At 46.0% G+C, this 21,833-nt stretch overlaps 1 protein-coding gene across 1 annotated transcript; it reads left to right on the forward strand.

The window, feature by feature from the left end:
- The first annotated feature begins 5,603 nt into the window (after nt 1–5,603).
- LOC125607133 lies at nt 5,604–7,266 on the forward strand. Its single transcript, XM_048776932.1, has 2 exons — nt 5,604–6,252; nt 6,352–7,266. Exons 1-2 carry the CDS (start codon nt 5,728–5,730, stop codon nt 7,027–7,029), a joined length of 1,203 nt encoding a protein of 400 aa, XP_048632889.1. The 5' UTR covers nt 5,604–5,727; the 3' UTR covers nt 7,030–7,266.
- The last annotated feature ends 14,567 nt before the right edge of the window (nt 7,267–21,833 follow it).

Raw genomic sequence — 21,833 nt, forward strand, 5'->3', positions numbered from 1 at the left:
GATCTTAGGTGAAAGTTTCTTGGAGTTACTCATGGAGTGTTACCGAAATTTATTTCATTACGATCTAGTCGTAGAACGATAAAAATGAAATTTCCGCGGTTTTTATTTTAAAGTTTGATCGATAACTTCGAGTGACGAAAAACATGAAATGGTTCAGCTACGGTCTTCGGGTGATATCATTAAAGAGTAGACGAGAATGCATGGATTCCCGTCGTATCGACGTTTTGAGAAAGCTCGATCGCTTCGTAACGATCGAAACGTGCATGTGCTCAGTCACTACGTAGTGACCAAGCTTGGTTCCGTGCTCGCTCGCTACGTAGCAACCGTGCCGTGCGCGTGCTCGATTGCTACGTAGCGACCGAGCAGTACGCGGGCTCGGTTGCTACATAGCGACCGAGCTTGGCTCAAGCTCGGTCGCTACGTAGCATCCAAGCAGCACGTGTCCTCGGTCGCTACGTAGCAACCGAGCAGTACGCGTGCTCGGTCGCTACGTAACGACCGAGCTTGGCTCAGGCTCGGTCGCTACGTAGAGATCGAGCAGTACGCATGCTCGGTCGCTACGTAGCGACCGAGCTGTGTGCATGCTTGGTCGCCGCGTATCGATTGAGCTTGGCTTGTCCGCGGTCTGATTGCCATACTCGAGCTTGTCCGTGGCCGATTTGGATACATGTCAGTTGCCTTCGGACAATCGGTATTTAGTGGTTCGATTGAGATTTAAACAAGAATTTACCGCAAGGCTCTTCGTAACGATTTCTTTACGAAGATTACTTTTCGTAAAAACGTTCATGCTGATTTATTTCAGACATTGAATCCGTCGTGACCAATTTTGACTCCAACAGTCGATTCCGAAGAACATTCAAAATCCTCGTATAGCATAGGCAATTCGAGGTATTCAGCTAACCGTTGCCGTTTTATACGATCAATCCGAATGTTACTCGAGAGAACGAGTTTTTGCGGTTTTTAAATAGTAAAGTTCCAACGGTGACTCTGATCGAGATGAAACAAGAGCAGGTTCGTTCTAATCCTGAAGGGGGTAGTTGCAATGAAGGGCTGAAGACAACACGTTTGTTCCAGCTCGGTGGATGGTCCAGCTCGGCGGATGACTTAGCTGGTCGCGTGTTCGATCCAGCTCGCGGATGGTCAACCTCGGCCATCCGCCGAAGAGGAATGGTCCAGCTCGGCGGATGTCCGAGCTGGTCGCGTGTTCGATCCAGCTCGGCCATCCGCTGAACTGGACTGGTCCAGCTCGGCGGATGGCCGAGCAGGTCTCATGGTCGATCCAGCTCGGCCATCCGCCGAGCTGGTCGTTTGGTCGATCCAGCTCGGCGGACGGTGTGCTCTGTCCACCCTTCAATAAAATGGGCATACCTTATGCTATAGGATGCTGATTGACCTCAGACTGGTGGCATTGGAAAGCTAACTCAACGCTCTATCTTGCGTCAAACGATGGGCTCAATCAAACCATGGGAATGTCATCATCCATAGCCAAACATCTGACGCATCTGTGCAGTTTTTCACCTCAAAATGTTCGAACGAATGAGTTGGACTGCGTGTTTGGTTCTGTGATCCATTTCTCTCGAGTCTTTTGCTCCAGAACTTTTGTCGAGAGTGTGTCGAGAAATCTTTCGTACAGAAACGCAATTTTGGACGTTGATTTCGAGATAACCGTTTTTGACCCCAACAATGTTTGCTTCTTGTTGTCGATAAAATATATCAATAACTTGTCATATAACCTTTTCAATAAAAATTATACGAACTTTTTATTGCAAAAGATATTATTTGGGGATTTTCAGACATTGATTCCGTCGTGACCGATTTTAACCCCAACAGGGGCTTAAGCACTTTAAAGTTAGTAATCATAAAAACCTAAGCCAGAGTAATAAAGCATCACTATCCCAAGAGAGTGGAGAACATGGGCTTTATCTCAAAGACAAGAAAACCTAACTAGAAGTCACAAAATATATAAGTGCAATGAGAAAAAAGTTGCACGATGGGAAGAAATAAAAGCCCATAGAACAAATTCAAATTTGAGAATACGAAATAAAGCGGTCCATACGTATCGAACCAAAAATTGAAAGCATACCAAGGTTACAAAGTCATAGGTTTGTTTTAGAAACTAATACACTATTCATCTTTGTTTTCAGAACATATATTTTTATTTTCTTCAAATTTGTTTTAAGGAACATATATTATTCATGTCTTTCATCTATGGAACATCAGCATAAGTGTATTTAGATTTTATTGAACTGCTTGACGCGAATTTGCCGATGATTTCATTTATTTACTCAATCAAAAGGAATCGAACCAGATTTTGAATTTAAACACCAGGCTGTGAGAGCAATGCACTAACCAACTTTTGCTCTCCCCACAAATAAGACAATAGACTTGAGTCCAAAAGTTGTCGATATCAGTCAATTTGTTTGGATCAATACACAGCATAGCATGAGGTAAATTCTATTCACGTGATCATTAAGGTTTTACTTGGTAGTTACATGCATAGATTCGTACTGTTCTTTTCTTTCCATGTGAAGATGTTCTTAGTTTCTGAATCTCTATACCTTTCACAAGTCGCAAATTACATGGTCCTCAAAATTCGAAATAAAAACCTTCAAATAATTATTTCTCACATTCATATATGAGCTGATGTTATCCACATGATAGTAGTGGTAGTGAAATCGTACCCTATTACTTAGGGCCTATGAAATGACCTAACTATAGGTGGTCCTGCTTTTCTCAAAGTGGTATAAAACCTATATCAATATACATAGATACGTTAAAGAATAAAATTGTTTAGTTGTGGACCCTAGTTTCTCGGCAGAATGCACATAAAACATGAAGGACCACACTTAGGTTTGGAAAAAGTGGTAATCAAATGTATTATAGGTAGTTTACCTTAGGATTTGATGCCGTTTATCATTGCTTTCGTAAGAGAGAAAAGAAGAAACATATTAATTTTTAAAAACTCCAATTGGATGTTGCACCAAAAAAAAAGAACAAAAAAAACCCCCGATTGGATATTCTACTATATTCTACCGCAGCAGGAAGTGGATAAAACTTTCACGTTAAATTTGTATCATTATAATTCTGTGTCTATATTTTTTAAGGCCTGTATCGGAATCAGTCCCTATTAGAAACATGAAGAGAAGATGATATTTTAGCTAGACATTCTTGAGAAAGGAATGTTTTGTCCAATGTTTACCTGATTAATAATATCAGGCAATACAGATAAGAATCGTATGTAGTGAATGCAATTAGTTAGCATAGAAAATACTCACAGCTTGGTTTAAGTTGTTTTTAATTAGGATTCTCAAGTTAATGTTCATCTTTCCTTTTTAATATGAACCCATCTCCGGCTAAGTCCTAGGTTTGAGTCGATTTAGTTTAGCCGTCCTCTGATTAAACCCTTGGTACACAATTTCTGGTGTCCAATTCTTCAATCCTTTCCGCGTTCTTATTCTGTTATCCATTATTCTGCAAACTCACATTTTCTAATTTACATCGGCGAGTGTGTCAAAGAGTGTGTCGCGAGTTTGTGTGTTTGATTCTGGTTTAAGGTCAAACTGTTCTTGCCATTGTGGTTTCAACAAAGTGGTATCAGAGCCAGGTTGGTGGTTGTCAATGGCGAATGCAAGAATTAAGGTGGAGCGGTTTGATAGGAAGGGAGATTTCTCATTGTAGAAGAAGAGGATGCTAGAGCATCGGTCTGCTCTTAGTTTAAAGGATGTGTTAGAAGAGTCTACATCACCTTCTGTATCAGCGATTCGGAAGGATGAAGGCGAAGATGTTTACATGGAGCGGTTGGTGAAGAGGAAGCCGAAACGCTTGAAAGATCGGATAAGGCGATGAATCTGATCATTCTCAATATTGGAGATCATGTTTTAAGGAAGATCGAGTTGTGTACATCATCTGCTTCTACGTGGTCTACACTGGAGAGGTTATATCTTTCAAAGACTCTACCAAATAAAATTCACTTGCAGCACAAATTCTATACCTTCAAGATGGTCGATACTCGGAGTATGGATGATAATATCGATGACTTCTTGAAGATTGTCTCTTACCTGTCAAGAGTGAATGTAATTGTATCAGAGGAGGTACAAATGATTCTGCTCCTGAATTTGCTTCCTTCACGGTTCAACTCTCTCAAGGAAACGCTTAAGTACAGAAAGGATACTTTGTCATTGGAAGATGTGACAAGTGCAGCAAGATCAAAAGATCAGGATCTCAAGACCTCTACGGCTTCACATGATAATGGTTGTGGGAACCGAAATTCACACCGTCGATTTCCGTTCAAATTAGGAAAGTTAGGAAAACCCTAATTTCGAAGAGGTCCCAGATATCTTCTAAACCACACACCAAGCAATCAGAACACAAAAGTAAAGACGAAAAGAAATAAGAAATCGTAAAAAAGAGCAAAAGGAGTCTTATTCCGAATTCGCGTATGAGCGTTACAACAAGGTAGAAGCCTCGGGTATGAGAGCTGTCGGTGAGATTTCTAGTTCTAACAACCTATGACTGAAAACCTAGTTGAGTCGCAGCTCGAAATAACAAAAACGGAAAGTTGCCTAAATGCTCTAAGTGCTAAGTTTGCCCTGAAAAAGTTATCCCCTTGTGCCTCTCGCCTAGGACTCCTTATACTCCTCCAAGGTCGGTTTTAGCTTTTCCCTTCCTGCCCTTAAGCCGTCTTAAGTGAAAAAAGGAGATATTCTATTTTTTACGATCTTCATGTTTATCCGCGGAAACATAACATTTTTTTCTACGGAAACTTATCTTTATATTTTTTTATAATAAAAACATAAACCGCCATAGTATTTATGAGCTCATTTTTAAATAATCGTAAGTGGGTTTGTGGTCGCGTTTTAGACCTCGTTGGGTTGTCTATCAAGATGAAACGTTTGTTACGATTTTCTTTTCGACAAAAACAAGTTCTTGCGGTTTTTATCGTAAAGTTTCAACGGTAACTTTCATTGGAATGATATGAGAAATGATATGGCTGCGGTACATGGGAGCTAGCATTGAGGAACATACGAGAATGCACGGATTAGGGTCGTACCCGTTGATCGATGTCTGAGACAGTTCGGTCGCTACGTAGCGACCTGGTCCGCGCTGGATTGGTCGCTACGTAACGACCGAACAAAAGGTTTGGTCGGTCGTGGGTCGGTCGCTACGTAGCGACCGACCGAGTGGTTTGGTTGCTCGCTATGTAGCGACCGGCTCGTTCGCGGACAGGTCGCTACGTGGCGACCTTGTTTGGATGCTTTTCTGACGTTTTATGAACGTGTTCTTGGACTATGGGTGTTTAGTTTTGATGAAACAACTGAGATTAGTGCAAGATTTTACCGCAAGGTTTTTCGTAAAGATCTCTTTACGAATATTACTTTTCCTAAAAACGTTCATGCTGATTTTTACGGATATTCGGATGTTAACTTCGTCGTGTCCGTTTTTGACCCCAACAGTTAGTCCCCCAGCCCGTTAGAATCGTGGATTACGATGAGATTCTAGCGCGCAGTTTAGTGAGTTAGGCAAGATAGGCGTATTGGACGAAGTTTATACCCAAAGATTCGCTTACCAAATGTCGATAAAGAAAAAAAAAACTTATACGAAAAATATATATTATTTATATATATATTGAAATCTCATACTCATACCTCTATAAGTATTGAGTTCCCATCCTTCATTTTCTTCACACCTCCTCTCTCTTTCCAAACTATCCTTAGTTTTTATTTCAAGATGTCTTCCTCCCAAAACGACAAGAAGAGTTCTGATGCTGAGATGGTTGAGGCCTCCTCCCAGGCGCCGGAGTCAAACCCTTCCGACAATGCTCCAGCCTGTGTCGCCGGCTTCCTTTCTTTCCGAGAGAAGATGGCTCGCCGTAAAGCTGAGAAGGAACCTATCCACGTTTGCGCCGAGCCTCTATCTTCTTCTGCTCCGGTTGTCACTCCAGCTGTCGATCTTGTGGTTCAGGCTCCGCAAGATGCAGGGGAACAGTCCGGGACGGGCATTTTGTGTGTTTCTGATGCCTCGGCCCAGCCGTCTGGTTCATCTACAACTCCGATCGTTGTTGACGATAAGGAGAAGGTCACTGAATCGATGTCTCCGCCTCCAACCAGAAAAGAAATCATCCTGGTGTTGCGTGCTCCCAGTGGTACTCCAGCTGTTCCAGTGAAGAGTCGGAAGAGGAGGTGTACGAAGGGCAATGATGGGGAGCCTTCGCATCCGGAGGGGTTGAGTCTGGCGTCAGGACTTCGTGGAAAGGTTTGTCTATTTTTTTTTTTTGGTGTTTTATTCTCGTCGCATTGGATTTTGCCCACCCCCATTTTGCTTCGCATCTCTAATTGTGGCTTCATCTTGCAGTTTGTATCGTTGATCGATGGGATGATAAACGATTGCAGTTCTGAGGCGAGTCGTCTTGCGAGAGAGCTTACGGAGACGCATGGCAAATTGTCAGAGCTCGAAGCTATGATGAAAGCGGTCGAGGATTCTCATTTCGCAAAGGTGTCCAAGCTGGAGGTTCCGATTGGCGAGCTCGAGAGGGACCATGGGAAGACGGCGAGTTCTTTAATTAAAGAGAAGATGGCCAGGAAGACCAAGTCTTCGGAGGTACGTCGACTTCAACGCCATATTGAGAATGGCGAAGAATCGACGAACCGCAGAGTCGAGGAGGCCAAAGGTGCTTTGCGCGTTGAGTTTCAGGCCCGTTTGACGAGGATCGCCGACTTTCTAAGCTCCCTTGAGTGCGTTTTCAGTAGGGATTTGGTCCTATTGAACATCAATGGTGGGATGGCCATGGTTCAGGCGCTCAAAGGTGAGACCCCTTCATCTTTACAGGCCGAGGAGGCCAGGTTGTCTGCCGACAAGGAGGATCTGGCGGTCGTGGACAGAAGTTTTGAACTCATCCTGGCTGACCTGAAATCCGAGTGCATCCTCCCGACATCCTCCGAAGTCCCTGAGGGGCAAGATCCTCTGGTGGGGGAAGGCGGAGATGGTGCGGCTCCGAGTTTGGACGAGGCGACGGGTGAAGGAGAGGTCTAGATTCCCGAGTATGATCAAGGTTGCGGTCTTGTTTAAGATTTTTTTTTAAATGTTTATGAATTAGTGCTTGCTCTAGCCTTGTATGGCCATGTTTATGTTTTTGGACTAGCTGCTTGTGGCTTTGAATCCTTGCCGCTTTGCGGCATTTTATGAATGGATGATCAGTTTGCGTTTATGTGAGTAAGTGGATGGTGTAGAAGGAAGCTTATGAGTTGTCATCTTATATCTTTCTCCAAAGTGGAATGCTATATTTGTTGTCTGTTTCGATAATTTTCCGCAAAGTCCTAACTTCATGGGATTTCTGAGGACGTTAAATATAAGCATATAGGCATGCTTTAGGATCTCATATCTTCGATATAATACCTTGAGATGTTAAAGACCAGTGTGCTGGGTTTAGGGCAAGACCTAGGTTTACTTCTGGTTTTAGGGGGTGCGAGGACTAATTCGACTTATGTATCCTGTTACAGTTTTGACCTGATTCCATACCGATTTAAAGTCCGCGATAGGTTCTCGTCTTATACGACTTGTCTGGTTGGAATTGAGCATCACTCTAAGGACAATTTTTAAGTCTCCTAGAAGTGCTGACAAAAATTTTGGATTTCTTTTATAGCGGTATTATCCTTGTGTCGGATATATGACGGTCATCTTCGTGAGATGGCCTTATCTGTTTAGGACGCTTAAGAGTTTGATGTGATCAACAACTAACTTGGTGGTAGATACTACCATTTGGGTCTTCGCGAAGAGTACGTGTCTGAGGAAATGTTAGTGCGTATTTTTTTTAGACGAGGGTTTTTGTTTTGTCGGATGGGAAGTAGTTTCTTAGGCGTCTTTGCGACGTCTCGCAATGCCAAAGGTTGATTTTTCCCTAGTGACTGGTGAATTTGTGAGTTCTTTTAGGACACAAATATAACTTGTGGACCAAAGGTGATTGTGCGGTTTGTAAGGTAGAAAAGTTTCAAAAATATCGAGAGCCTGGTCAGATATTTTAAATTTGGGAGTATACGAGTCTACGTATACATACCCGCTCCCCCCCCCCTTTTTTTGAGAGGGGGACAGCTGAATTTGTCTTTCGACAAACTGCCTATGTATCCCTTTTGGAGATCAAGCCGTCTCGTAGTTCGGTTGTTTGTGAAGTGATTTGTTCAGTGATAGTATTTTTTGAGATGCATTGCATTCCAAGTTCTTGGAATCTTCTCGTCTTGCATGTTGGCTATTTCGTAGGAACCTGGTCGGACAACTTTTATGATTTTGTAGGGTCCTTCCCAGTTTGCTCCGAGTTTTCCTGCATTTCGCTCGGCAGTATTTTGGAAAACTTTTCGCAGAACTAAATCCCCTTCGTTGAATCGGCGATTTCGAACATTGGAGGTATAGTATTTTGCGGCTGTGTGTTGATAATTTTGAATTCGGACGAGCGCTCGATCCCGGTGCTTGTTGACGAGGTCGAAATTGTCTAGGAGCATGGTGTTGTTGAGCTCTTCTCGTTCGGGAAGTAATCTTCTTCGGACGCCGGGGAATTTGACTTCTGCAGGAAATATGCATTATGTCCCGTACACGAGGGTGAAAGGTGTTTCTCCCGTTGCTCGTCTTGGGTTCGTGCGATGTGACCTGAGTACTCCCTCAAGTTCCTCTGCCCACCTGCCTTTTTTAGCGTCTAGGCGTTTCTTAAGTCCGTCTAGAACGGTCTTGTCGATTGTCTCGGCTTAACCGTTGCATTGTGGATATCTGGGAGTTGATTTGTTTAATCGTATCTTCCATTTTTTGCAAAATTCTTCGAATCGGGTGGAGATGAACTGAGATCCGTTGTCAGTTACGATCTCGTAAGGAACTCCATGTCTACAAATAATGTTTTTCATACGAAATTTTCAACTTGGACATCTTTTATACTCGCGTATGATTCTGCCTCCACCCACTTTGAGAAGAAATCAGTGAGGACTAAGAGGAAACACTGTTGCTTTGAATTGTGAAGGGGTCCGACGATGTCCATGGCCCAGCGCATGAAAGGATACGGTGACGTGATGGAAGAAAGAACCTCTTGTTGTCGGATGTTCGGAGCATGCCTTTGGTATTTTTCGCATTTTCGTGCGAATTTCTCACAATCTCCGATCATCGTTGGCCAGTAGTATCCGTGGCGTTTGATTTTCATGGCAAGTGACCTTCCACCGGAATGTTTTCCGTAGGATCCATAATGGACTTCTTCCATGACTTTTCTCGCCTTTTCTCCTTCCAAACACGTCATGAGTGGTCCGGAAAATTTCCATTTGTAAATTTCCCCGTCGACTATTACATAACGCGCGGCCTGGCTTTGGATTTTGCGGGCTGCCCATTTTTTTGGGAGGTAATTTTCCGTCGATGATGTAGGCTCGAATCATTTCCAGCCATGGCGTATCACAGCCGTAGTCAGATTGTTCTGATCTTTATTCCGGTTGTACTCCGACCTCCTCTACACCGTTGTCTTGATCCCTGATGAGGTTGACAATGACTGGTGGTCCGATACTCAGGTGTTCAATGAATTCGACCGGAATCACTCTTTGAAGACCTGGGTCTGAACTCGATGCCAGGGCCGTGAGAGCATTGGCTTTGATGTTTTCGGAGCGGGGGATTCGCGTGAGAGCAAAACGGTCGAAATGTTGAGCTAGATTCTGGACCAGTTTGAGATATGCATCCATTCTTTCATCCCTTGCTTCGTATTCTCCGGTATATTGACTTGCGACTAGCTGAGAATAACAGTAGGCATGGATGTTGCGTATCTTCAATCCGTGAGCTAATCGTAGTCCTGCAATGAGCGCTTCGTATTCGGCCTCATTGTTGGACGCGTGAAATTCGAGTCTAAGCGATTGTTCTAGGATTTCTCAGGTTGGTGACTTGAGGCAAATTCTGATTCCCGATCCTTTCTTAGATGACAATCCCTCGACGTGAAGGACCCATGTTGAATTCGGTTCCTTGTTAGTCACGGATCATGTCGGTAGCTCTACCAAAAACTCTGCGAGTACTTGGGATTTTGCACTCGTTCTTGGTCGGTATTCTATATCGTACTCACTTAACTCGACTGCCCATTTGGCTAGTCTTCCTGCCTGGCTTGGACTATGCAAGATAGTCCGAAGAGGGGAAGGTTGTGAGGATGATGATGGTGTGGGATTGAAATCATGGCATGAGCTTTCGTGCTGATGTTACGACCGCTTATGCCAATTTTTCCATCAGAGGATACCGTGCTCGGCGTCTAACAATGTTTTGCTTATGTAGAAAATTGGTTTTTGTTCTCCGTGCTATTTTCTGATCAAGACGCCGCTTACGGCTGTCGCGGATACCGCGATGTACAAAAATAGGGGTTCTCCTTCTACGGGTCTTGCGAGAACTGGAGGAGTAGCCAAATAATGTTTCAGCTGTTTAAAGGCATTCCCACACTCGTCTGACCATTCAAATTTTTTATTCTCCCGCAAGAAATCTTAGAAAGGTAGGCACTTGTCCGTTGACGGAGAGAAACGGTTGAGGGCCGCGACTCTTCCAGTCAGCCTCTGTACCTCCCGCTTGCTTTTGGGAGAAGCCATCCTGATTAGTGCATCGATCTTTTTGGGATTAGCTTCAATCCCGTGATACGTTAGCATGTAACCGAGCAACTCGCCCGATGCTACGGCGAACTTGCATTTTGCCGGGTTAAGTTTCATGTTATGTGAGTTTAACAGTGCGATACATTCTTCGAGATGAGAAACCTGATCGTTTGCATGAAGGGATTTGACGAGCATGTCATCAATATAGACCTCCATGGTCTTTCCGAGTTGTTCGGAGAACATTCGATTCACAAGTCTTTGATAAGTTGTGCCGGCGTTTTTAACGCCGAAGGGCACCACTTTGTAGCAATAGGTTCTGCGATCTGTAATGAATGCAGTTTTTTCGCGATCATTAGGGTTCATCATGATCTGATTGTATCGTGAGAAGGCGTCCATGAAAGATAAGAGTTTGTTTCCCACTGTTGCCTCGACCAGTCGATCAATGTGCGGTAAGGGGAAACTGTCTTTCGGACATACTTTGTTGAGATCGGTGAAATCGACGCAGACTCGCCATTTCCCATATTTCTTTTTGACCACGAAAGGGTTGGCAAGCCAATCAGTATACCTCACTTCCGTTATCGATCCTACCATAAGGATTTTTTTGACTTCCTCGTTGACTACGGAAGCGCGTTCGGGTCCTAACTTACGTCTTTTTTGTTTGACCGGTTTGAAAGTTGGATCGATATTCAGTTCGTGACATGTTATGTTAATGTCGATTCCTGGCATATCTTCTGCAGCCCATGCGAAAATATGGAGGTTCTTTTTCAGACAGGTTACCAGTTTAGTCCGCAAAGGCTCGCGGAGATTGGCTCCAATCTCGACACATCATTTTGGGAACGCTTCGTCGAGACATACCGTCACCACGGGTTCGCAGGTTGGTTCGCGTTTTTCTTCCAGGGGAACAGTTTTATGGGATTGCCAGAAGAGTACTGCCAAATCTTGGTTTTGGGTGCTTTCGTCGGAGGCCATTTTTTTATTTTTCTAGGAGTAGTTTCAGAGTTTGGCCTTCTTCGTTTTAGTTCTGCAGCGAAACACACCTGTGATACTCTCGGATTTCCCCATATTGTTTTGATTCCGTGAGGAGTCAAGAATTTGAGACAAAGGTGGTATGTTGACGGAACGGCTCGCATGCAATTCAACCATGGCGTACCCATGATCACGTTGTAAGACGCAGGACGGTCTACAACTTGGAACTCCATGACTTTTTTCATGGTTCAAGCTATGGCCATGAGATTAATCGACCCGAAGGCTATAGTGGCTTCTCCTAAGAGTTCCACTAGCGGGCTAGGATTTTCCGCGATTTGGGTCGATCTTCATTTTCTCGAGAGTATCTTTGAAGATGATATCAAACGAACTTCCAGTATTGATTAATACCCTTGCGATACCGATGTCATGAATCGTTAACTAAATAACAAGGAGATCGTTACGAGGTTTTGTCTGATCGACCGTTGCTCCCCCCTTGAACGAGGTGACGTTTGCACAGATCGAGTTTTGCATGTCGGTTACGATCAATGAGTGGCTTTTGCGAGTTAGATTAATCTGTACCCCCCTCCTCCTTCTAGCACCAAAGTGTGGGAACCAAAATTCACACCGTCGATTTTAGTTCAAATTAGGAAAGTTAGGAAAACCTTAATTTCCCAGAGGTCCCGGATATCTGTTAAACCACACGCCAAGCAATCAGAACAGGAAAGTGAAGACGAAAGGTAATAAGAAATCGTAAAAAAGAGCAAAAGGAGTCTTATTTCGAATTCGCGTATGAGTGGTACAACAAGGTAGAAGCCTCGGCAATGAGAGCTGTCGGCGAGATTCCTAGTTCTAACAACCTAAGACTGCAAAATCTAGTTGAGTCGCAGCTCGAAATAACAAAACGGAAAGTTTCCTAAATGCTCTAAGTGCTAAGTTTGCCCTGAAAAAGTTCTCCCCTTGTGCCTCTCGCCTAGGACTCCTTATATACACCTCCAAGGTCGGTTTTAGCTTTTCCATTCCTGCCCTTAAGCCGGCTTAAGTGAAAAATGGAGATATTCTATTTTTCCGATCTTCATGTTTATCCACGGAAACTTAACATTTTTTCTGCGTAAACTTATCTTTATATTTGTTTTTATCATAAAAACATAAACCGCCATAGTATCTATGAGCTCATTCTTAAAGAATCGTATGTGCGTTTGTAGTCACGTTTTAGACCTCGTTGGGCCGTCTTTCGACATGAAACATTTGTTACGATTTTCTTTTCGACAAAAACAATTTCTCACGGTTTTTATCCTAAAGTTTCAACGGTAACTTTAATCGGAATGATGTGAGAAATGATATGGCTGCAGAACATGGGAGCTAGCATTGAGGAACAGACGAGAATGCACGGATTTGGGTTGTACCCGTTGATCGATGTCCGAGACAGTTTGGTCGCTACGTAGCAACCTGGTCCGTGCTGGATTGGTTGCTACGTAGCGACCGAACGAAAGGTTTGGTCGGTTGCTACGTAACGACCGACCGTATGGCTTGGTCGGTCTCTATGTAGCGACCGACTCGTTCACGGGTCGGTTGCTACGTAGCGACTGGCTCGTTCGCGGACCGGTCGCTACGTTGTGACCTTGTTTGGATCCTTTTATCATGTTTTATGAACGTGTTCTTGGACTATGGGTGTTTAGTTTCGATGAATCAACCAAGATTAGTGCACGATTTCACCGCAAAGTTCTTCGTAAAGATTTTTTTACGAAGATTACTTTTCGTAAAAGCGTTCATGCCGATTTTTACGGATATTTGAATGTTAACTTCGTCGTGTCCGATTTTGACCCCAACAAAAGAGTAAATGATCTCACTCAAATTACCCTAAGGAGTGAATTACTCTATCAATTAAGAGGTTTAGTTGTAGTACTTAAGGATCAAATTCTCAGGGAGCTAGGGAACCTAATAAATCTAATTAAGTTGATTAAGCTAGGTTGATTATTATTAATGTAAAAGACAGGTTTGTGAGGAAGTTAATTGCTCAATTGATTGATTGGGGTTTTGATACTTAGATGAAAGTAGCTAGACTTTATGGGAACCGAAATTCGCACTGTCGATTTCCGTTTAAATTAGGAAACTAGGAAAACCCTAATTTTCCAAAAGTCCCGGATCTCTGCGAGAGCCAACGACAAGTGACCAAATATATGCGGAAATAATAAAAAGATAACAAACGAGTTTAGAGAAAACAGTAGATCTTATTTCGACTCCGCGTAAGGGCGTTGCGATCATTACAAGAGATCATAAAAGGTTTGGCCGCAAAGGCTGTCAGCGAGTTACTGTTGGGGCCAAAAACGGTTACGACGGAATTACCACCCGAAAATCCTCGGAGATCGTATTTCCAAAAGAGATAGTAAAAGGAAAGATGTAATTTTCGTAAAAAATAACCAATACGAAGTTTTTACGAAGAAGTATCCTTTGAGATTCAAACCGAACAAACCAAGCTCGGTCACCGCGCATACACGCCGTCCGGTCGCTATGCAGCAACCAAACCCGAGCCAAGCTCGGTCGCTACGTAGCGACCGGGCGTCCGTCTCGCTCGGTTGCTACGTAGCGACCGAGCTCGAGCCCAAGCTCGGTTGCTACGTAGCGACCGAGCGCTCTTCCCGCTGAGTTGCTACGTAGCGACCGAGCGCTCGTCCCGCTCGGTCGCTACGTAGCGACTGAGCTCGAGCCAAAGCTCGGTCACTACGTAGCGACCGAGTGATCGTCCCGCTCGGTCGCTACGTAGCGACCGAGCGATCGTCCCGCTCGGTCGCTATGTAGCGACCGAGCCCGGCCAAGCTTGGTCACTACGTAGCGACCGAGCGATCGTCCCGCTCGGTCGCTACATAGCGACCGAGCTCGCGCCAAAGCTCGGTCGCTACGTAGCGACCGAGCGATCGTCCCGCTCGGTCGCTACGTAGCGACCAAGCTCGACCGAGCGTTCGTCCCTCTCGGTCGCTACGTAGCGACCGAACTCGAGCCAAAGCTCGGTCGCTACGTAGCGACCGAGCGATCGTCCCGCTCGGTCGCTACGTAGCGACCGAGTGATCGTCCCGCTCGGTCGCTACTTAGCGACCGAGTGATCGTCCCGCTCGGTCGCTACGTAGCGACTGAGCTCGGCCAAGCTCGGTCGCTACGTAGCGACCGAGCGATCATCCCGCTCGGTCGCTACGTAGCGACCGAGCTCAGCCAAAGCTCGGTCGCTACGTAGCGACCGAGCTCAGCCAAAGCTCGGTCGCTACGTAGCGACCGAGCGCTCATCCCGCTCGGTCGCTACGAAGCGACCGGGGTCGAGCCAAAGTTCGGTCGCTGTGTAGCGATTGAACCTTTCCGAACATCGATACGACAGCAATCCTTGCATTCTCGTCAAACCTTCGAATGCTATCTCCCGAAGACCGTAGCAAGCTCAGTCCATGTTTCCCGCTATTCTAATTCATCGATCAAACTTCGCGGATTAGAAACCGCGGAAAATTCGTAGTAAACGTGTCGAGTCGGAAGACGGCCCATAGGGACCTAAAACAGGACTCGAGGCCCATCCTACGATTTCCTAACCAAAAGCTTGTAAACCACATCATGGTTTACGCTTGGCCCACAAGGAAGGATAAATGTCAAGTTTCCGCGGATAAATACGGAAGTTTTGAAGATAATTGTGAAGATCGGGAAAAATGGAATATCTCCATTTTTATGCTATGACGGCTTAAGGGCAGAAGAGTTAAAGCGTAAACCGACCTTGGAGCTAGTATATAAGGAGTCCTAGGCGAGGAGCATAAGAGAACTTTTTCAGAGCAAACTTTGCACTTAGAGCAATTTAGGCAATTTTCCGTTTTTGTTATTTCGAGCTGCGACTCAATTAGGTTTAGCCGTCTTAGGGTTACTAGAAATAGGAATCTCGCCGACAGCTCTCGAGCCCAGGCTTATACCTTGTTGTAAACGCTCATACGCAAATTCGGAATAAGATCTTCTTTGCTCTCTTTTTCGACTTCTTATACTTTATCGTTGTTATTCTCGTGTTCTGATTGCTTGACGTGTGGTAATTAGCAGATATCTGGGTCCTCTGGAAAATTAGGGTTTTCCTAGTTTCCTTATTTAAACGGAAATTGACAGTGCGAATTTCGGTTCCCACAGTTTGGCGCTAGAAGGAGGGGGGGGGGGTACGGATCAATCTAACCCGCAAAAGCCACATCACTCTCGATCAGACATGTCAACTAACGACGCGGATAACGTGAAAACTCCTCTTAACGGAGGCAGCGGCACCGATCTCCACACTCCAGTAGCGGACGTATCCGCAGACAACGCACAAGCCAACGCCGCGACGCTCGAGGAGTTTAAAAAAATGTTCGCCACCTATGAGAAAAGGTCGGAAGAACAGGATATGCTCGTGAATACCTTGACCAAACAGGTTGAAACCTTAACGGCAAGGACCCAAGCAATCCGTCCCCGCGGAACCACCAAAATCTGCGGGAAAAGGCTCGACTTCACCACCCCACTCGATAGAACAGGAGTAGCGCGGGAACGACCTTTCGGTCAAAACCCTAGCGAAAAATCTCCCATCGAAAAGGGGAACTCTGAAAGTCTTCCGCCCCCTGCAAAGGACTCGGAGGATAACGAAGCCGAACACATTGACCTGGATCCTAGCGATGTCTCCAACGACACCGACGAGGATGTCGACAGACATCCAAGAAGGACCAGGAGCCGATCTGCTCGGGAAGGCTCCCGTTCGAAAAACCAATGACGGAAGAAGAAGAAATCGCCTATTGGAACGAACAGGAGGAGCTGGCTGAAAGGAAAACTGAGCTCACTCGCAGTAAACGCCGACAGGCTCGGAAATCTACTGACGAGACATCGGATATCTGCGATCTTCGCGACTACATCACCAAGACTGCGGCAGAAGTGATAGCCGTAAAGTCTCAAATCCATCATGCTACTAGTGCTGCCCCCGAGATCGATCGACTGCTGGAAGGAGCTCGAAAGACCCCCTTTACCAGTCGCATTTCGGATATGAGGGTGTCCGATCCGGGAAAAATCAAAGTACCGAAGTACGATGGTACGGCCGACCCAAAAGCGCACCTTCAGGCTTTCCACATCGCGATGGGAAGAGCAAGACTGAAGGACGGCGAAAAGGATGCCGGCTATTGCCGCCTGTTCGTCGAAAATCTTGAAGGAGCAGCGCTCGAATGGTTCGCACGCCTTCGTCGCAACACCATCGGGAGTTTCCGACAGCTCGCATCGGAATTTCTCAAACAGTACTCTGTATTCATAGACAGAGAAACTTCCGATGTTGACCTCTGGAGTCTCTCCCAGAGGGAAGACGAACCCCTCCGCGAGTTTATCAGTCGGTTCAAGCTGATAATGTCCAGGGTCAGCGGGATAAGCGACAAAGTGGCCATCGACGCGCTGAGAAAGACGCTCTGGTACAAGTCGAAATTCAGAAAGTGGATAACTCTCGACAAACCGCGAATGATCCAGGACGCCCTCCACAAAGCGACGGATTACATCATAGTCGAGGAAGAAACTAAAGTCTTATCGCAAAAACCTAAGGCGGCAAGACCATCCTCGAAAGACGTGGATCCAAAAGGGAAAAAGAAGAACTCTCGTAACGACAAGTACGTCCATCACGAGGGGGAAGATCTCCAAGGGGCGCATAACTATGCGATCAATTCGGATCAAGGCCGGACCACGGGCAACACATGGACTCGCAATCAAGGGTATGACGAAAACACCTTTTGCGAGTTCCACCAATCCCGAGGACACTCCACGACCAACTGCAAAGTCTTGGGAGCAAGACTGGCCGCGAAGCTACTCGCCGGAGAGCTCTCGGAAGTAACTAGCGTCAAGGATCTCATCCTCGACTCTGATCGCCCTCCAAAGACGGACAGAAATCCGCCCGCTGAAAAATCCCCTCAACGAAACCAACCTGGGATAAATGCGGTAGGAGACCGGACGACAAGGGGAACGATAACAATCGTCGCAGAGTCAATATGATCATCGGAGGATCACAATACTGCAGCGATACCGTGTCGGCCATCAAGGCTTACCAACGGAAGGCAGAGTCAAGTGCAAATTGGCCTACATGGTCTCCTCCTCGAGAGGGCCAAAGTTGCTCGATCACCTTCACAGAGGAAGGAGCCGGCGGTATCGACCAACCTCACTGCGACCCGCTCGTCATAGATCTCGTCATACGAGATTTAGAAATCGAAAGGGTACTCGTCGATACGGGAAGCACGGTCAACGTAATCTTCCGCGACACTCTCAAGCGGATGAGCATCGAACTCGGAGAAGTAATTCCGACGCCAAAACCGCTCACGGGTTTTTCAGGCGAAGTATCGATGACTCTCGGATCGAGCCAATTGCCAGTCATGGCCAAGGAGATCACGAAAATCATCGAGTTCGCGGTAGTCGATCATCCCGCTATCTACAACGTGATCATGGGTACCCCATGGCTCAACGCCATGCAGCCAGTTCCGTCAACCTACCACCTGGGTCTCAAATTCCCAACGCCAAGCGGAGTCGCGGCCATCTGGGGATGCCAAAAACAGTCGCGACTATGCTTCCTCGCGGAGCACAAGTTAAGGCAAATCACGGCTTCTGCAACTGCAAACGGCAAACGCGCGAAGATAGATCGATCTTCAGCCAAAAGCGCCCCAGGAAAAGACGAATTAAAATCGTCTACCGACGCAAACGCATCGGACGTCGAAGCTTGACACAAGTCCGAAGCCCACGCGACAACTCAACCAGAACATCCGAAAAATAGTGTTGACCCAGCCACGATCGATACGGTCAAGGCGGACATCGCGACATCTACCGCCGAGTAAGAACACTCGCGGCATGAAACAGAACTACGAGATGGCTTGATCCTCGAAAGGGGTACGTAGGCAGCTCGTCAAAAAGACGAGTTCAGCTATCCCCCTCTCTAAAAAGGGGGGGGGAGTGGGTGCGTATACTCGTATACTCCCACTTAGAAAAATCTTCATTATTGTAATCGAGTTTTTAGAAACTTCAAAAACTTTTACTACAATATACGTTGTCCTTTTTATCGAAAACGCTTACGCTTCAGTAAAACACAAAAGAAACTTTCAGGACACGCCTGAAAACATTAAAGACTCTTGTATGCGGCCTCATCAGGCCCAAAAATCGTAAAAATTATCATCTTTCAAACACACAAAAATACACGTATAATCCTCGAAATAACTGCGAGACGTCGCAAAAGTTAAAATTCGAGGACAATACTAACAAATTGTCTGAACGCGACCACCAAAAACCTTACACCCCGTTCGTCGATTGGCCCCGACGAACACGCTAGCCGTCTTAAACAAACGCAATCGATCACTCTTTTGATCTTCAAAACGTCCAGCACAAGGACAAAAGCGCGCTACAACAAAAATCCGAAATTTTGGTTTAGCACTTCCAGTTGACTCTGAGAAGATGTTCGATTCGTACCATACAAGTCATATAAGCCGAGAACCTATCGCGGACTTTAAATCGGTACGAGTCAGGAAGAAATCGCAACAGGAAAAATGATAGCCGGCTAGTCACTGCACAAACCTTAACCGAAAGTAAACCTAGGTTTTGCCCTAAACCCAACGCTCTGGTCTCAAACATCTCAAGGCATGATATCTAAAAGATACGAGATCCTAAACCATGTCTCTCCGTTCGTACCTCAATGTTCTCGAAAATCGTAAAGATAGGTAATTTTTACGAGAATCACGAACGAACTAACAGGTCGAACGTCTAATCAGAACTAAATACGAGACGACAACTCGTATTTACTTCGACCCTATTCAGGAAAACTCGAAACGAAACATTCGTCATATAAATAACCGCGTAACGCGGCAAGTGATTCAAAGCCACCAACGGCCAGTCCCGGTAAATACAAATACGGCCATCTAGGCCTAAGCAAAATCCAAGTTCAAAAGGCCACACTCGGCCGAAAACAGATAAAACGATAACTACTCCACCGGTCATAATCCAAAGTCAAAGTCCCCGGACAACAAAGCACCGAACGCATCCGCGGGACGATCCACTTCCTCGCCACCATCGGGAAACCCGGTCGAAACCTCCTCGGTATCAGGGGAAACCGGGATGGAATCCCAGAACCCTTGAATCCGCTCGTCGATCGGAGGAATAAGCGCCTCAGCGTGGGCACGTTCATTCATCCCACTCTTCATCAAGCTCATTTCTTCCTCGAACACGTAGTCATCGGCTCGCGTCCTCCAAAGACTTCCGACCGAACCGCGGCACTCAAGGAAATCACCTACCAAAGTAAAGGCGTTCTTGAGGTTCCCATACTCAACCTGGAATTGAGAGGCACGAGTCTTCATCACCTCAACGATTTCTCTTTTGCCTTTCCTTTCCGCCTTACAGACAGCCCGCGCATGATCACGAGTAAGTTGCGCTTCTCGCTCCAAGATCTCGCCTTGCACGCGAGCGAGGTCTCATTCCGCTTTCTCCGCTTTGAAACGATAGATCATTGCCTCCCTATGACTCGCTTCAATGGCCGAGCCAAGCAAGTTAAGGCCCTGCGAAATCAATTAACGCATTGTAAGCAGAAAAGGAAAAACCTAGGCAATCACGAATATTTTCAAAAAAATCATACCCCGTTGATGATTCGGGACCCTTCCGCGACGATTTTCGGCCTCGCCGACTCTTTCGCAGGTGGAGGAGCATCAAAACCCGGTGGTAGACCGGCAAAGAAATCATCGAAGTCCGGGATAGGGGCCTCGCTCGAGCCACTCCCATCGCCAAAAGCTAGGTTCGGATCCCATCCTGGAAGCATAGAGTCATCCATCGAAAATTCTATATCGCCAAGGTCGATATCTTTTCCCTTCCAAGAGCTCGACTCCGGCACGGCTGGTGGGGCTACAGCGGGACTCTGGTCATCAGGTTCAGAGTCACTTCCCGTGTCCGCAACCTAGGCAGGACCAGGGTGCACGAACATCAGTGCCCTCCGAACCCTCTTCGGCGTAAAGGAAGTCCAAAAGAATGGACCATTCCTGAGAAGATCCCTCACCTCAATAGTGTCCTCAGGGAACGGAGCAAGAGGATTGATGAAAGGACGATCGTTCAGTAACCTCCGGAACAGTGGAATGCAACTCTCTTCGACAGACGCAGCGTCTAAACGGACAAAGAAGAAAAACTTCTTCCACGAGTTGAAGTTCGAAATGAACTTCTTAACCACTGACATAAATTTCCGAGGGACCAACCTATGCTTATCCGTATCCGTGACAAGTTGAAGCCTCAAAAGCGCTTCATAATGATCGACGGAAAGGGAAAGGCCACGCTCGTAGCTTAGGATCAGGATCCCAATAAGATGCTGAATGGCAAGGGGAGTCAACTGACTTATCGCAACTTCGAAACGATCCAACACTCGGACGAGAATTTCGGGTATTGGGAACCATAGGTGACAACGCACTACGAACGCCTCATAGCAAGTAAAGTAACCCTCTGGGGGGCTGTTAGCACATTCCCCGCGGCGGGGAATCCGGAACTCCACAGCATCCGGGATTTGGTAGAACGATCGCATGATCGCGAGAAACTCGTCGGTACTCCTGCTTGCATCCCCTTTCTCGACTCCACGATGGATCAGGACTGGGAACGACTTCTCCTTGGGAGGGGTCAACGAGCCATAATGAGCAACCCACCATGCCTCGTTCTCGGCAGGATGTACCGAGTGAGGCACGAACTCCATCTTCGGAACGATGAGCTCTTCATAAGCACTCGCGGACGAAGACCCTTTTTTCGAAATCTTTTTCTTGCTTGACATCTTTACACTTCTCTTGAGAAAATAGGGGAAAAGGGTGGAGAGAAAGATAGAAAGTTTTTCTTAAGAAAGATCTTAGAGAAAGACAAGAAAGTGAAAAAATTATGAAACAAGTTACCTCCCTTCTTATAGGCATGAGGATTTACTATTCAAGCTCGGACTTTCGGATATTAATTCCATCCATCATGCCTAACTTGCCAAACATGCCTAACCGCACGCTAGGATCCTACGATGCATGATCCTAACGGGCTGGGGGGCTAACTGTTGGGGCTAAAAACGGTTACGACGGAATTACCATCCAAAAATTCGGAGATCGTATTTCACAAAGAGATAGTAAAAAGAAAGATGTAATTTTCGTAAAAAATAACCAATACGAAGTTTTTACGAAGAAGTATCCTTTGAGATTCAAACCGAACAAACCAAGCTCGGTCACCGCGCATACACGCCGTCCGGTCGCTATGCAGCAACCAAACCCGAGCCAAGCTCGGTCGCTACGTAGCGACCGAGCGCTCGTCCCGCTC

The sequence above is a fragment of the Brassica napus genome, chromosome A3 (assembly GCF_020379485.1).
Source record: "Brassica napus cultivar Da-Ae chromosome A3, Da-Ae, whole genome shotgun sequence".
Taxonomy (NCBI): Eukaryota; Viridiplantae; Streptophyta; class Magnoliopsida; order Brassicales; family Brassicaceae; genus Brassica; species Brassica napus.

What these genes read in the sequence shown, in the direction of transcription:
- LOC125607133 (XM_048776932.1), top strand. Translation starts at nt 5,728, where the DNA reads ATGTCTTCCTCCCAAAACGACAAGAAGAGTTCTGATGCTGAGATGGTT. An exon ending in CGTCAGGACTTCGTGGAAAG is followed by an intron (nt 6,253 to 6,351) that starts GTTTGTCTATTT and finishes TTCATCTTGCAG; the next exon opens with TTTGTATCGTTGATCGATGG.